The 17,018-nt window shown below is 48.6% G+C and overlaps 1 protein-coding gene across 1 annotated transcript in view; it reads left to right on the top strand.

The window, feature by feature from the left end:
* The window catches only part of BGN (biglycan), a 53,927-nt gene extending 37,111 nt beyond the window's left edge, over positions 1-16,816 (top strand). Inside the window, exons 2-8 of the mRNA XM_003430978.5 lie at positions 1,240-1,496; positions 4,406-4,518; positions 5,197-5,410; positions 10,172-10,282; positions 11,033-11,126; positions 11,412-11,550; positions 14,669-16,816. Coding sequence (XP_003431026.2) covers positions 1,256-1,496; positions 4,406-4,518; positions 5,197-5,410; positions 10,172-10,282; positions 11,033-11,126; positions 11,412-11,550; positions 14,669-14,866 — 1,110 coding nt within the window. The 5' untranslated portion in view covers positions 1,240-1,255 and the 3' untranslated portion in view covers positions 14,867-16,816. The remainder of the gene's footprint in view (positions 1-1,239; positions 1,497-4,405; positions 4,519-5,196; positions 5,411-10,171; positions 10,283-11,032; positions 11,127-11,411; positions 11,551-14,668) is intronic.
* Positions 16,817-17,018: the final 202 nt, after the last annotated feature.

The raw sequence follows: 17,018 nt of genomic DNA, 5'->3' as shown, positions 1-17,018 counted from the left end.
TGACCTGAAGGCTGGAGAAAATGTGAGACTGCAGGAAAGGAGAAAGATCATGGTTGGAGAGGTAGATTTAGTAATTATCCATTTAGCCGTGTGAGTGAGTGAATTCTCCAAGGGAATGGATGCAGGTAGAGAATTGAAGGGGATCCAAAACTGAGCCTTAAGGTACCCCTACAGTTAGAAAGTCAGGTGAAAAAGAGGAGCCTCTGCCAGAAACTGAGAAGGAACTGTCAGAGATAGGAGGAGAACCAGGAGAGGACAGTTTTGGTGAAGCCAAGACTGGATAATATTCCCAGGAGAAGGGAGTGGTCCACAGCGTTGAAAGAAGCAGAAAGGTCAAGAAGGATTAGGATGGAGTAGTGGCTATTGTATTTGGCAAATACATTTTTTCTGCGGAGCGAGGGGGCCAGAAGCCTGATTACAGGGGGTCGAGGGGAGAGTTGGAGGAGAGGAAGTGGACATAGCAGATGCAGACAGCATGCTCAGGAGTTTGGAGAAGAATGGTGAGAGGGAAATGGGTCTAACTGGAGGGTGCAGTGGCATCGGGGGAGAGTTTTTCTAGGGAATATATGAGCATGCTTGAAAGCAGTGGGGAAGGAGCTGATGGAAAGCGAGGAATTGAAGATGGCAGTTAGGGAGAGAGGAAGAGAGGGGCAGTTGCTCTGATGAGAACAATCTGTAAGACCCTGAATTTTGTGAATGTGGGTTGTGCCAGGTCCCAGATGACCCGGGCACTGTCTGGTTAGTCTATGCTGCTCGTATTGACTTGGGGCTCTGGGGATTACTGTGTGCAGGTTTGCCTCCTAAGGTGATGATGAACACATCTTCACTAGCCTACAAGCAACCTGCTTAGGGCCATCTGCCTGAGAAGGCTAGGAAACTTGGACATGAGTGAGTATATGTAAAGGAGGTGTCTGATTGCAGGGTTTCATGGACATGACCTATTTATTGCTATTGTTCTTGTCTGTCCGTCTCCCCCGATTAGACTGTAAGCCCGTCAAAGGGCAGGGACTGTCTCTATCTGTTACAGATTTGTACATTCTAAGGGCTTAGTACAGTGCTCTGCACATAGTAAGCATTCAATAAATACTATTGAATGAATGAATGAATGAATGAATGACCGAGTGGCATGGGATGCTGAGTTGTTCTTCGACCCAACTGAATTATTAACTTACGTTCAACCTGTTCCTGGGAGGCAAGGCGAATTCAGGATAACCTGGGATCTTCTCTATTTCTCTACAGGTCGGCTGGTCCTGCCATGACGTGCCTCCTGTTTCTATGTTCCTTGATGGCCCTGAGCCGGGCCCTGCCTTTTGAACAGAGAGGATTCTGGGATTTCGGCCAGGACGACGTACTGGGCATGTTGAATGATGAGGAGTCGTCTGGAGCTGAGCCGACCTCTGGGGTGCCAGACTTCGATGCCATGACCCCGACGTTTAATGGCATGTGCCCATTTGGTTGTCACTGCCACCTACGGGTCGTTCAGTGCTCAGACCTCGGTAATGAACGTGACTGGTCGGGGGGAGGGTAGTTGGGCATCCTTGGGAAGGACAGTATCCCCGAAGTGTCTGAAGCTCACTCGGTATCTTTGTTGGACAGATCTAGGGACAATGAACACTTGGAGAAATGGGGTTGGCTAGGCGAAGATGCTATTTGGTTGACGTGTGTGAGGGGGTGCATGGAAGACCCCTCTGGAGAGTCTGATTACCTCCTCTAGATGGAGACCGTGATAGTTAGAGTCACACGGAAGTCTGGGAACCCCTTGGAGGTGACTCAGTCCAGCAGGACCCCACTAAAAGCGGGAAGATTGAAGATTGGGTGGCCCAAGACACCAGCAAATTGAGTGTAATCTGGCCACCAGATCATCTCTTTTGAGCCACCAGATTTAGTCTGGGTAATTGTAAATGGGGGAAACTGTTCACTCTTCATGTAAGGAGTTGGGATTTGATGGAAAATTAGGGAAGCAAAAAGTGGCAGGAAGAAGCAGCTCAGGATGACATCTCTGTGGTTCTCACTATGGGTAATTTCATGAGTCATCCAACAGAAACAGAGTAAGAGGTTCCCAGAAACCTTTGTTTCAGTTCTGCAGAAATGATGAGAGGGATTAAGGGGCTGCTGAGAAGGGAAACATCATGGAGAAAAGGAATGAAGGAGAAGGGAGCAGGAAATGAAAACGGAGAGAAAAGATCCCAGCTAGAAAAAGGAAGACAAGGGACAAGGATGTATCCGAATGGACCAAGCTTTGCTTGCTTGCCTTTTTTTAATTTTTAAATGAAAATTTGGGTCAAAAATCCTTTGGGTGCCTGAATCCGGTCAAGGCATGGCGGGTGCCCAGCTGCAACTCAGTAGAAGCTTTCATGGAGACTGCATCGGGCAGATCTGATGGAACATTTTGGAATCTCTTACCACCAACCCTATCTTCCCTACCACTCCCCAGCATCCCAAACCCATGAATATGTCTGCTTAACAGGCAGCATTAAGCTGCCGCCTTCTTTTCTACCTTTTTGTTCAGGCAGGCCACAGGGAGGAAAGAGAGTTTAGGGCTCCTGGCATGCCAGGCAGCAGCTGTCAATCAAGCAGCCTCCCCACCCAATAAGAAGTCCTGTAGGATGGCCCAGCCCTTTATTCAAAATCTCACCTTATCTATTTAAGCCTGACTATACAAAAATGCTTGGAAAAGGGCTATAATCAAACCCTTTCTTGTCAGGTGACTACCAGCAGGTATCACGAGCATTGTTAAGACACAGAGATGCCGCAACATTTTTTTCAGTCGGTCATTGAGTTTGCTCTAGGAAGTCACATACACAGTGACCAGTGCCCCGAGGAGAGTCTTTCCCCTCTCCTCTGTCAGGACCAGAGTTATACTTAATAGCGGGGTTGGGACCGCCTAGCTGTTCACCCTATTAACTGCAGTGGAAACTGAAAATGGCAGATTTCCCATATGGAAGTGGTCTGATTAAGGGCTTCAACTCATGATTCAGACATCCTCTGGAGTCGGCTGCTGGACTTAAAGAGGGACACACCCTGAATAATTTGTACTTCAGTGGGACTGGTACCATATTTCTGGTGCAGTGTGGGGACAAAACTCCCCGCACCACCAATAATAATAATAATGATAATTGTGGTATTTGTTAAGCCCGTACTATGTGCCAGGCACTGTATTAAGTGCTGGAGCAGATAGAAGATAATCAGATCAGGCACACTCTCTGTCCCAGGCACGACACATTCATTCTCCTTCCTGAGACCAGGCAGGACTTCCAATTGCAGTCGAAGGGGTTGAGAATCTGAGCTTTTAGTTCCTGAAAACATCTTATCTGCCTCTCCCTCTTAACAGATGAAAACTCCCTGGAAGCCAATTATTCAAAGCCAGGCTCTCAGCAGATCTTCTAGATACCCTGGAAGACTACAGAAAGCAACAACATTCTCCCTCGGTGCCTTGATTAAATGTCTCCCTACGGTCCCTCCTCAACCCTTGAGGGATGCAGTTTTGGTCTAGAAAAGGGTTTGTTTAAAATCCTACCGTCGCTCTAGTTACCTTCGTTACCTAGACCACTCTCTTCAGAGAAAGAGATCCGGGGTCCTTGGTATTATTTTTCCCCAAGATCGCCTTGTCACTCGAGTATTTATGTTTAATTATAAATCTATGAGCTGGATTTCCTGCTTATTGAAGTTTTCGAAGTTTTACTTCAACATGAAGCCCGTCGTTTTGTTTTTTTAATGATATTTGTTAAGCGCTTACTATGTTCCAGGCACTGCTAAGAGCTGGGGTGGATATGAGCTAATCAGGTTGGACACAGCTCATGTTCCATATGGGGCTCACAGTCTTAATCCCCATTTTACAGATGAGGTCACTGAGGCACGGAGAAGTTAAGTGTCTTGCCCAAGGTCACTCAGAAGAAAAGTGACAGAGCTGGGATTATAACTCAGGTCCTCTGACTGCCAGGCCTGTGCTCCTCCCACTAGGCCCCGCAGCTCCTCAATTGTTGGATGAGGCAAGTGGAAATCCTTGGAAGAATGGAAGTGCTAGAAATCTAGGCACAGGGAGTGGAGGCAGGATGTGCTGAGGTTTCTTCCCCATCCTTTTAGGAGGTAAAAGCCTTCTCTGAGATCAGTCAGACTTCTTGCAAAGAGGTGGTGCCTTCTAACCACTTCAAGGCACATGTTCCTGTGATGCCGGTGTGTAGAAATGTTGCTGTGTTTGTGTGTGTCTATATGAGAAAGAGACAGATAAAGAGACAGGGAGAGATAAAAAGAGACAGAGAGCTAGATAGAGACAGAGAGACAGTGAGAGATAAACACAGAGAGAGACAGAGAGAGAAATCTGTCACAGACCTGGAATCACTCAGTCATGCTTGTTCTGGGGCTTCGGGATGAACTCAGTGATGAAGACATGTTGGTTCTGTTTCAGGACTGAAGACGGTGCCCAAAGAGATTTCCCCAGACACCACGCTCTTGGACCTGCAGAACAATGAAATTACAGAACTCAGAAAAGATGATTTCAAAGGTCTTCAGCACCTTTATGTAAGAATTCTCACAACCTCTTCCAGCTCTTCCTAATAATAATAATTGTGGTATTTTTTAAGCACTTACTCTGGGCTAAACCCTGTGCTAAATACATACGATTAGACCAGACCCCTTCTCTGTCTGGCACGTGACTCACAGTCTGAGGCAGCAAGAACAGGTACTTTATCCTCGGTTTACAGATGAGGGTACCGGGACCCAGAGAATTTAAACGACTTGCCTAAGGTCAGACTAGACAAGTGGTGGCGTCAGGAGTAGAACCCCGATTTTCCAACTCGCAGACGTGTGCTCTTCCCACTAGATCAGGCTCCTTCTCAGCCGCACCTTCAGCCGCAGTCACCTCTCCTCCTGACTCAGTTTCCTGGTTACCGGGCAGATGTTCCTGCCGCCTCGTATGGGTCCATTTCCACAGCGGTACTTCCCCTCAGACCCCGGCAACTGCCCCTCCCAGCCCGTGTGCTCACATCCTTCCCCAGGGTCTCTGGTGGGTGGGGTGGCTGCTGGAGCCAATACTTGGATCTCCTCCTCAGGCAGCATTCCCGACCCATTCCTCGAACGGCCTCCTGCTAGGAATCGTGGGAAGTGCTGTGTACCGTGAAACCACAGCTTAGCCCAAAACAGCTGGAGAAAGTTGGGTTTCTAATGCCAGTTCCCGAATGTTTTTGTTTCCTGGCCCAGGCCCTCGTCCTCGTGAACAACAAAATCTCCAAGATCCACGAGAAGGCTTTCAGCCCCCTGCGTAAGCTGCAGAAGCTCTACATCTCCAAGAACCACCTGGTGGAGATTCCTCCCAACCTGCCTGGCTCCCTGGTGGAGCTGCGGATCCACGATAACAAAATCAAGAAGGTGCCCAAGGCGGTGTTCAACGGACTGAGGAACATGAACTGCATTGGTAAGTGGGAAAGTTGGAGTGTTGAGAGACGAGGCAGAGGCTGATGGGCCTTCTCTCCACCTTTCCCCAGAGCCAGGCTGTGTCGGGTTTAGACCTGCAAATCTGGAAGCCATTTTGTCTCCTTCAAGTTGATATCTTCGTAGAGCCCTCTGGCAGGCTGTTGAGGGTGAATTAAGCTGCTGAAAAGTCTGAGACCTTTTAGAGGGCTTCCTCATGATATTTTTAGATTTCTCTGCATTTCTAATGCACAAGTACAAGAGGAAGAACATGCAGACTCGCCTACGAAGATTAGAAATTGGGACTCTCTCTCCTCCATGATCTAGTCTGAAAGGCACCTTCCACCCTTTTATTCTGGGTTTATTGGTGTACAGCTCAGCCATCCATTTTGGTCATTCTGTCCTAAGGGGGGGTCGGAAGCTTCCAGAGTGTGCGCTGAAAGAGGAGGAAAGCAGAATGGGGGTAAGATGGAAAGGCAGAGAAGAGGGACAGAGAGAGAGATGGGGAAAAGGGACCAGAGAAAGGAAATGAAAGGGGGAATAAGAGGGGGGAGAGAGAGTGAGAAAGGGGGAAGAAGGGACATCGCGCCACCATTGTTCTCAGTTGCAGAAAGTCCCTGACCTCCACCCAGGCAGAGTTGTTGGTAGTGGCCAGCAGGGGTGGCAGCAGAAAGAGTGACGCCTGCTGCGGTCGCCAGTGGGGAAGAGAAGGGGAAGGAGAAATGAGAGGCAAGGAACAACCTGTCCTCCACTCTTCCTCCCAGCTTCTGTTCAGTCGCCATCACTGCTGCAGATTTGGGTCTCCCTCTGCCACCCCAGCTGAAAGCAGGACCCTTGTGGGACCCTCCAGGTGGCTTGCGGCGAGTCAGGGGAATGAAGCCCCAAATCTGGGCCATCCCACCTAATGAAAGATTCTGGGCCCCCTACATCTATGCCCCCAGGGAATGGCTGGATGCCCGCATGAATATTCAACACCCAACTTCCCCCGAGAGCTGGGCTGGTCCCTCTACTAAAACCAGGTCTCCACAACAGCAGAAATAAGGATGGATTTGCAAAGAATCGTGACAGGCTAGGTCGGTTTGGTCTCTGTTTGCACCCACTAAGTGATTTTTAAGGACAATTTGCAAGTACAAGGAAATCACTTTGTAACAGGAGCATATTCCTCTGGGACTGTAGGTCCCTCCTGAGGTAGGATGATGGAGGAGGAAAAAGAGGTTGGGCGGCTTGTCCTCCCTGCTTCCTCCTCTGCCTACTCTACAGAGCCAGCCGTGATTTAACCCACTTCAGTTTTATTTTGTCCTAAACTTGGAATTACAAGTTTAATAGAAGCACAAACCCAGCTCTTGGGTAACTTGAGTGCTGCTGACTTGTGTTTGAAACCTGCACCGTTCATCATCAGTGGTATTCATTGACCACTACTATTATGATAATGTTGGTATTTGTTAAGTGCTTCCTATGTGCCAAGCACTTTTCTAAGCACTGGGGTTGTTACAAAGTAATCAGGTTGTCCCACGTAGGGCTCACAGTCTTCATCTCCATTTTACAGATGAGGCAACTGAGGCACAGAGAAGTCAAGTGGCTTGCCCAAGGTCACACAGCTGACAAGTGGCGGAGCAGGGATCAGAACCCACGACCTCTGACTCCTAAGCCCGGGCTCTTTCCACTAAGCCACGCTATGCAGAGTACTGTACTGAGCACTTGGGAGGATACAACAGAGTTAGTGGGAACGTTCCCCGCCCGCAAAGAGCTTACAATCTAGTGGGGGTTGAACTCTGGAAGAAGCTTCAGCCTATCTTTCAGAGACTGCTGGTTCTACGGAGGATTAGTCACTCAGTAAGCATTACAGTTCTGTCACTTTAGCAATCTGGTGATGCAAAGCGGTACTGAAAGATTCAGGGTGGAAGCCTGGGTGTTTTAAATAACTTGTCGAATCTGCAGACCCAACTGTCAGGATAAATGAGCACATCACATATACCACCAGAAGACTTTCCAGTGGTAATTCGTTCATAAACTCAGAGCATCTAGGATGTCAGAAAGTCAGTCGTATTTATTGGCTGAACTTTATAAAGGGAGCCTCGAGTCAATTAGATGCAAACGTCCAATTAAATGTGGGTTTAGAAGTTATTTTAAAATAATAGCTCCTGAGCTGAAATCCCCAGAAGCCCCATTCCCGCTTTGGTATTGGCCTGCCCAAGGGATTCTGCGGATTCCAACATCATGGACTTTACTAGACCGGTTTTCAGTAGGAAATCACAGTCCTGAGTCAGTCCCAGAGGAGTCAGGGTGAGTGGGTTTCCTGAGGGTCTGCTGACTGTGCTGAGGAACGAGCAACCTGGGACATCTGAAAGGTCTGAAAGATACCTCTAACTGATGTAAATAGTTCTTCAATGCCTTCGAAAAGTTGCTGTTAAATCTGTATTTTAAAAGACAATTGGTTTAAAAGCCACTTTACTTGTCTCCCAACCACTAAGATAAAAGGTTACTCCCCTGTGGGAATTGTGAGGAGGGAGTCTGTTTTAAGTTATTAGGCAGTAAACCTGAGAAAGAGTGAAGGGTCAAAGAGCAACCGGAAACAACTAGACTCAGCAACAGAGGTCCCTGAACATCAGAGGAACTGTCTCAAAAACGGTTTGCGATTTAGAGACTGGGAACAGCTGAGTTCTTCCCTAAGGCAGAAGGGCAGAGGGAGTGAGGATAGAGGGAAGAAAAAATGTTCTGCCAGTGTAGTGGTCAGGTGCTGGAAGGACTCAAGCAAGAAATTAATCGATACTATTTACGGAGAGTTTATTGTCAGTCAGTAGTATTTATTGAGTGCTTACTGAGAGCAGAACACTGTACTAAGCGCTTGGATAGAGCACGGGCCTGGGAGTCAGAGGGTCATGGGTTCTAATCCTGGCTCCGCCACTTGTCTGCTGTGTGACCTTGGGCAAGTCACTTCTCTGTACCTCAGTTCCCTCATCTGTAAAATGAGGATGAAACTGTGAGCCCTATGTGGGACAAGGACTGTGTCCGACCCAATTATCTTCTGTCTACCCCAGCGCTTAGAATAGTGCCTGGCACACAGTAAGCACTTAACAGATGCCATAGTTATTATTATTACAATAGGGCATAAACAGACATAGTGCCTGCCCATGACGAGCTTACAGTCAGAGCACCGTGCTAAGCACTTGGGAGAGGACAAGAAGGTAAACACGGTCCCTACCCTCGAGAAGCTTACTGTCACGTGCCAATCGTGGGAAGGTATGGAAGTGGGAAATATGTCTTTGGCTGGTGTGAGAACAAGGAGGATCAGGAAATCGTATCACAAACGGAGGTGAGCAAGGCGAGAGACCTGGGAGGAAGAAGCTGTGGGAATCTAGGCTGGGAGGATGGGGTGCTCTTAGAAACTGCAGTGATGATTGTTCCTGGAACTGTCAGTCTGCCGGGCAGGGAAGCCAAATGGGAGCTGGAGATGGCTATCGTCTCCACTTCCTTTTTTTTCCTCCATTTCTTTTTCCCAACGGTTTTATTTCATTTTAAAATGTTTATTGCTTTGGAACAGTTTTCTAGGGAGGCGTGCAGTGACCGAGAGAGAGGGGAAGACGGGTGTTTGTTAAAATAATGAATGAGAGCCTAACTAAATGGCACCAACCCATTTAAAAAAAATGAAAAATTGCTTCATTTTCCCCTTAGGAGGTAGCAGACAGGCAACAGACTTGGAGGCTGTGGGTTACTGAAAACAAAATATAAAAACTTCAACAAGGCTGAGCCCTGCAACCTCTCAAGATGGTGTCTCCATTTTTTGGGCTGGTTGGGGGGGGAGTCCCATTTGGAGGGGAGAGGGTGAGGGGGGGACCCAGGAAGAGAAGACCTGAAGTCTTTTTTTTTTTTGGCCTTTGGAGTCGATAGGCCTGTCCAAAGAGGAACTCCTGGGATTTGGGGCAAATGAACCCACCTCCGTCTCTCCAGCTTTAGGTCACAGTTTGGATAGAGATCAGGGCTGAACTCATGCATCAGTGGGTTAACTGGGAAAACTGCCTTTCTCCTCAGGGCAGTAACAGCGAATTAGTCCCTGGTGCTGATGTGCTTTCAGAGGCTGCTGAGAGAGGAGTAATGGGAAGAGAATTTCTACTTCTGAATCAGAGACCAGCTTCCCTATCCAACTGCGAGTGTGGTTTTGATTCAGTTTAGTTCAATGGGTTGCTTATATTTAATATACAGAACTGCTGCGGTCACATTTGCAGACGTAGTTCTCCTCCCTACCTCCGGTCACCTCTGCTCGGCTCTGCCCAGATTCTGCTTCCCAAGCTCTGGCCTCTCGCTGGGCTATTAGAGATCTAAAGTCTGGGAACAAACAGGAAAGAAGAGGGCGGAGGAGGGGGGAGGCAGGCAGGGCTCCTTACTGCACGTCCATCTGACAAGTTAGAGCTGCGGAAAGCGGTTTTGGCTCTTAGTCTTCAGATATTTCTTCTATGGGGATGGTTGATGGCAGAGAAAATGCAGCCGTCAGCTCCTCTGAGCAAATAGGCTTTCTCCAGCCAAGGAAGGGTGTGTGCCAGAGAGGAGCGAGGTCTGTCTTTACCACCCTGCACCCTAAACCCTCCCACAGCTTCTGGGTCTAATCAAGGAACCTGAACACACCCTTCACTCATCAACTTCCGTTGAAGCCCAAAATCTGCCTTTGGGTTTCCCAGTCTCTCCCCCTCCACCCCCGTTTAGAGCCCCATTTGTCCTTAGTCCTTCTAACTCTTCACACTGTGGCTTTGACTTTTCCTGCTTTCCCAAGAAATGGGTGGCAACCCCCTGGAGAACAGCGGGTTCGAACCTGGAGCATTCGATGGCCTGAAGCTGAACTACCTGCGGATATCCGAGGCAAAGCTCACGGGCATTCCGAAAGGTAGGTTCTCGTGGCCCCATCCTCGCCTCCTCCCCTGGAAGTCTCATCCATCAATCTGCAGTATTTATTGAGCACTTACTGGGTGCGGAGCTCTGTACTAAGTGATTGGGAGATTACAGTATGATAGAGGTGGTAGACACATTCCCTGCCCACCAGGAGCTTACAGTCTATAGCGGGAGACAGATATTAAAATAAATTACAGCTATGCATGTAGGTGCTGTGGCTGAGGATGGGGTGAATATCAAGTGTTTAAAGGGTACAGGTCTAAACGCGCAGGCGAAGTAGAAGGGAGAGTAGGGGAAATGACCCTAATGAACTCTTCCTTTGGTCAGGGAACTCTACGTGCTATTCCGTGAGTTGGAAGGCAGAGGGAGAGCCGAGAGCTTAATCTCACCTCGTAGGGACTTCCCCTGGATTGCCCCCCAAAAAACTGGAATTATCTCTCCCATAGCCCCTAAGCAGGCACATGCCGCCCTGTCACTAAGTGGGAGCAACAATTTTTTACCAATTTTTTTACTTGGCCGTGGCAGGGGAGAGAGGCGTCAAAGAGCGGCTCTGAGACCCACTGGGACTAAATCAGTGGCCCCTCCAAAATCTGGCCTCTCCCTCCGGCTTGTCAATCAGGTCCCCTGTCCACCCAATACACACACACTTCAAAACAATGTAGGCAAGCGAGGCCTCTTCCTTCAAACTCCATCTTGGAGACCAGCTCAGGCCCTCATCCCCCTTCTCTTTCTTTTCCTCTGGCAGATCTCCCAGAGACCCTGAATGAGCTCCACCTAGATCACAACAAAATCCAGGCGATTGAGTTGGAAGATCTGCTTCGTTACTCCAGGCTGTACAGGTAACAGGGGGTGTCGCAGGAGGGGGACCCAGGAAGGGGATCCTGGAGGTAAGAAGTTTCTAAAGACTTCCATGTGATTTACTCTTTTTTTTTCTTTCTTCCCACTACATCCTGGGGCTTGCCGGCTTGAGAAAGTCTAGGAACGATGCCAGGGTCTTGCAGGGGTAAAGCAACCTAACAGAAGGCTCGCCCTTCCAGAGAAGAGCCATTCACAGGCAGCCTGGTAAATGAGATGTCTTGGGCAGTGTTGACTAATAAGAGATACTTTTCTCAATCAAATTGCAGGCTGGGACTGGGTCACAATCACATCAGGATGATTGAAAATGGAAGCTTGACCTTCATGCCCACCCTGAGAGAACTGCATCTGGACAACAACAAGCTGGCTAAGGTTCCCCCAGGCCTGCCCGACCTCAAATTCCTCCAGGTAATGAGACCCCAAGGGGCTCATTCTCCTAAGCAACTGACAGTCCACTAAGCCTAGGTGTCAGTTCCTGAACTGCCCTTGGCCAAGCCTCCATGGTCAATAGTAACAGTGATATTTATTAAGCATTTACTGTGTGCCAAGTACTTTACCCAGATAGAAGATCAATGGGTCCCACACGTGGCTCACAGTCTAAGTAGGAGGGAGAGCAGGTTTTGAACCCCATTTTGCAGATGAGGGAACTGAGGCACAGAGAGGTGAAGTGATTTCCCCGAGGTCACACAGCAGGTAAGTGGGGGAGCCGGGATCAGGCCCCAGATCCACTGACTCTCGGGCTCGGTCTCTTTCCGCTAGGCCACACAATGTGCCAACTTTTCAGATGTGCAATCTGGATGTCAGCTCTGACGCTCCACTTGAGCTATGGAGGCAGAGCCAGAGAGAATTTTTAAGACTTTTGATGGAACTTAACTTCCTCTTATCACTTCGCTGTTTTCCTGTTCACACCTTCCCCACTCTCAGGAAGCGATGATCTGGCTTTGTCCTTTACATTCGGAATTTCTTTGGCTTAAATGGGGAGTGGTGCTATCTGGCCTCCTTTGAGGTTTCCCTCTGGTCTGCACAGTGAAAAGATAGATTTGTAGGTAGCCATGTGACTGAGCACTTTATGGCCACAATTCGCCACATCTACTCACACCACCCTAAGAGGATTAACACATCCTGAGACTCTTCTAGGCCAGAGATAGAAATGGTGTTTTAAATGCTTACTATATGTATCGGGGTAGATAGGAGATAATTAGGTCAGACACCATCCCTGTTCCACATGGGGCTTACAGTCTATGTGGGAGGGGGAATCCCCATTTGCAGGTGAGGAAACTGAGGGGCAGAGAAGTGAAGTGGCTTACCCAAGGGCAGGCAAGAGGCGGAGTGAGCACTAGAACTCAGATCCTCTGATTCCTAGGCCTGTGTTCTTTCCGCTAGGCCGTGCTGGTTCTCTAGGGATGAGGACAGAGCCAAATTAATGCTCCTCTGAGTCTCTGTGGGATTTCTGAATTCAGTAAGAGAATTTCCATCTGCAGATTGATGCAATGGGATCTGTGAGCAGGGCCGAGGGGAGGGTGTGGTATGGTGGAGTGAGGAGGGATCTGGTGGGGCAGGGTGGGTCACAACGGGTCAGGGGCCATCGGCTTTGCTCCATCTCCTGGTAACCACTTTCTCTAGCCCCCAGCAACTCCACCTGCCTGCTCGTCCAACCCCCTAAAGAGGAGCAAGACCTGGGAGGAATGGGAAAACAGGGGGTGAAGGGACCCTGCCCCCATTTTGACCAAGGCTCTGGGCTACAACTACCGAAGCCCCCATGTTAATCCGGTCCGGGCAAACCCTCGTTCACTGACAAGGTCATGGAGGTTAAGTGTGGGACAGGGTAGGAGAGGAGAAGCCTGGTAGCCTTGAACTTTTCTCCTTTTAGATTTTCTGATGCCAGGAGGTCTTTAAGCTGATACAGACCAATTCGGTCCAGAGCGTGGGGGGTTTTGAATCACTCTTTTCTTAACAGCAACTCAGAAATTGGGAGATTCCAGGACTGTTCTTTGCCCATAAATTAAGCAACCAACCCCTTTCCCGGAGAGCGGGTTTGTGCTTACGACTCCAGATATGGGATTTCCCCTCCTCCCTGCCCGGGCACCCCCTTCCCCTACCCTCCCCATCCCATGACTTTTAGACCAGCGGCATAAACCAGGAAATGGGCCCATATTTGGCCCTTCTGTATGAACATCACTGGACAGGGTTGGCTTGGCCCCAGCGTGCTGAGTCACTTTGCGACTAGGACTGACTAGCCCTTGCCTGGTTTCTGTGGAATGAGGTCGCCCTCTTGTGGACTTGTCCTGTCTTCTCCAAGAGTGGCATCTTTCCAGAATGGGGTGGGGAGGGAACGTCGAGCGGCCTTTCAACAGATCCGATTCTCTTTGGGATCCATTTTGGAATAGGGGATGACAGCAGGAGGATGGGAGGGCGGGCCGGGAGGCCGCCGACAGAGTAGACCATTGCTTTCTATCTCTTGGTTGACCAGCTGTCCAAAGGATATAAGAGCAAAGGAAAATGACAGCTGGAGAGCCTTATTAGTCACGAGACGCCGATGGGCCCGGGGAGGGAGAATCCAGAAGGTCTGTCTTTTGAAATGAGTTGGTAGAGCACAGTTGCGGACAGCAGGTAGTGAGGAACGACCCTGCGATACTGGAGGTGGGTTTGAGTGTGACAGGATCTCGAGTTTCCATTTCCAGTTCTATTTCATCTTCCCCACCCCAGCTTGCTCTCTCCTGTTGGGGAATAGATGGTTAGATCCAGGGTTGTTATTTTAATCACTGAAAAGACTCATAGCCCCGAGCACATAGATGTACAGCACAAATACCTGTGATTAAGAACAAAAGAAATCAGCTTCATGGGGTGCTCCTCCACCTGCTCTGAACGCTGAGATTGATGGGCATTTCAAAAAAATAACAGTAAGCACACGCTGCACTGACAAGAGGTGTGCTGTGAGGATTCTAGCCTATGGCGTGGCCTCTCCGTCAGTCTTCCTTCATTAAAAATGAAAAACAGCTTGCAGCCAAATCCCTGTCTGAAGCACCCCATGACAACCCATCTGTTTCCTGCCAAACACCTCCAATAACAGAGAACCCCATCCCAGACACGGGGCTCCCGAGTCCCCCTTCCTGCGACGTGCCGAGCTTCCCTCCGTTAAACTCAATCATTGAGGTCCCGGTGTTTGCGACGGGTGGAGGGGCTCCGGGAAGAGGTAACGTTTGATTTTTCTGGGGAACGACTGGACTGTTTTGTTATCCCTTTCGTCACCAAAAAGCAGAACAGTAAAATGCGTTCCCTTCGCGAAAAAGGGGGAAGAGCAGGAGGATGGAAAATTCTGCTTCCATCTCTCCCCCACAGGAGTCCGGCGAGGCCGTGGACAAGTCACCTCCTCTTGTAGGGCTCCAGTGGGATTTCTGGCCCTCTCCCTCCTGCCTCAGAAGTGGTGAGGCTCAAAGGGAAGTCCCTCGACTATGGGTGAAGAGAATCCTCGAGAAGCCCAGGGAACCTCAGTTGTGATTCTCAGTCTTTTCTTCTCTTTCCCCAGGTGGTTTATCTCCATTCCAACAATATCACCAAAGTGGGAGTGAATGATTTCTGCCCCATCGGCTTTGGGGTGAAGCGAGCCTATTATAACGGCATCAGCCTCTTCAACAACCCAGTGCCCTACTGGGAGGTGCAGCCGGCCACCTTCCGCTGCGTCACTGACCGCCTGGCCATCCAGTTTGGGAACTACAAGAAATAAAGAGGCAGGCGAAGGGCAGTGGGGCAGGAGGGAGGAAAAGGCTGGGGCCTAGAATGAAACAAGCAAGGAGAGAGAGAGGGAGGGAGGGAGAAAGAGAGAGAGAGAGATGCATCAAAAACCCTTAGTTTAACTTTCTTTTCCATTCTGTGCCCATTGCATATAAGGACACAGCTGTTATTAGATGAGGAAGCTGTCCTAGGTTGCAGGTAGCAGTGGCATAGATTAAAAGACTTGTAGTCCTGTTTTTACATGCTTAAAACAAAATCCTCATTGGCCTCCAGACTTTAGAAACATTCCCCACCCAATGGTATTTGGTAGCCAAAATACATTTTTTTGGTCTCCTCCTGGCCGTGTCCCTTAAGCATTCCTCTTTTGATCTCAAATATAGATTTCTTGAAGCTTTAATTTTGGCATTTTATTTGGTTCTGGATGTGTGAAGTTTACAGTCGTCTGTAATCTAACTCCAGCAATCCCACTTCATCCAACCCCATATGGGTATTTATTTCTCTCTCTCCCACCCCCTCTCCCTGACATCAGATGGTCTCCCCTCCTCTTCAACTTCACCCCACTGCCCTTTTTTCACCACACCTCCAGAGGTAAAGACCAGATCACAAAATGAAAATCTGACAATGTTGTAGCTTAAGGTGAGTTGAAAGTAAGTAATGGATGTCACAGTAATTTTCCCTTAGGCGCTCCCCTCCCACCCTCCAAAAAAGGACTGTACAGGATCGAGAGTAGTAGCATCTACTTCCTGTATACGCTTTCTAAAAATCATCCCTTATGATGGGTATTCAACAGTAACTGTTCCAGGGCTGGAAGTTCATTTTTGCATGATGACCTAGTGGTTTAGTTCATATCCGGGGGACACGTTGTACCACCTGGGAAGAGATTTCAGCCTATATGAAAAATTCTCTGAGGAAGTTGAGAGGGAGAGGAATAAGGACCTGCTAGATGACTCCTTAGTTACAGTGAAACAACAGTCCCAAAACAGGAAGGAATTTCATGGAGAAGACAGATGGTAATAACTGGATGCTTATTAGGAATGACGAGAAGGGAAGCCGGTAGAGGAATCTGTTCACAGGTCACCCGAGACCCAACAGAAGTTCTCTAGAGAGCTGGATTTGCTCCGGGCCTAAACTATAGGTGGTTCCTCTGTCACCCTTTGAAGGTTCAGCTATTGACACTCACCTGGGCTCTGGGTGCTTGCAGGCAAGACGGGGAAAGAGCTCAGTTCAGGCCATTGGCAGTTGAAAATCCGCCCAGATTGGATGATGAGCTTGAGTGTGGCCAAATTCCACTTCTTGGCCCCAACTACTGAGTCGTGTCTGGATGTGGATGCTGGAAATGCTTAAGTCGGTGGCCAGGTTTCAAATCACCATCAAAATCCAAAAAAAAAAAATAATGAAGCCCAAAGAAAAGTGATGGTAATTTTTTCGATGACATCTTCACTGATCAGTGAATAGTGGAGAAAACCATCCATATTCTATGTACATCCTTCATTTTAATAAAACCTTTCTCACCTCCCTTCCTTCTGCACCATCCTCCTTCACGTGTTTCAGAATCCTGAGAAGGAACGATGCTGTCTAGAGAACCACAGATAGGCTTTCAACCCTGGGTCCACCCCCGTCTTCCCTCCACCTCTCTCAGTACGGGCCAAGATCCCCAACCAGGTTCCGGCCTTCAGCATGTGGAGAATATTTGAGGGTGTGAGTGTGAAAAATATCCCAGGGTGAAAGAGAAGAAAAAATACTTGCTTGTATGGGTTGGGGATGGATCCCTGTCCCCTCTCTGGTTTCTATTACTTCTGCCCTCTGTTTAAGTGTATTGCGAGGAATCTTTCTGGGTGAAATTACACCACCTTACAAAGCAAATTTCTTTTTATCTCTTTTTTAAACCAAGTGCAATATGATCCCTGTAATGGTGTTCAATAAAGGATAGTGTTTGACTGCCCTGTCTGTAGTGGAAATCTCTAAAAGGATATGGAAAAACCAAACAGGAGGCATTCTTTTGGCATTCTAAAAAAATGGTGTGCCCATACTATCTGCCACATCTCAAGAAGACTGTAATAGAGCTGGAGAAGAGCAGAGGCTAGCAAACCAGTTGGTAGTGGAGAACAAAAAGTTTACTATGAGGAGAGATAGAAAAAGATGAC

Source organism: Ornithorhynchus anatinus, chromosome 6 (assembly GCF_004115215.2).
Source record: "Ornithorhynchus anatinus isolate Pmale09 chromosome 6, mOrnAna1.pri.v4, whole genome shotgun sequence".
Classification (NCBI taxonomy): domain Eukaryota; kingdom Metazoa; phylum Chordata; class Mammalia; order Monotremata; family Ornithorhynchidae; genus Ornithorhynchus; species Ornithorhynchus anatinus.
Note: the sequence above shows the minus strand (reverse complement) of the source record. Positions and strands in the feature narration are given on the sequence as shown.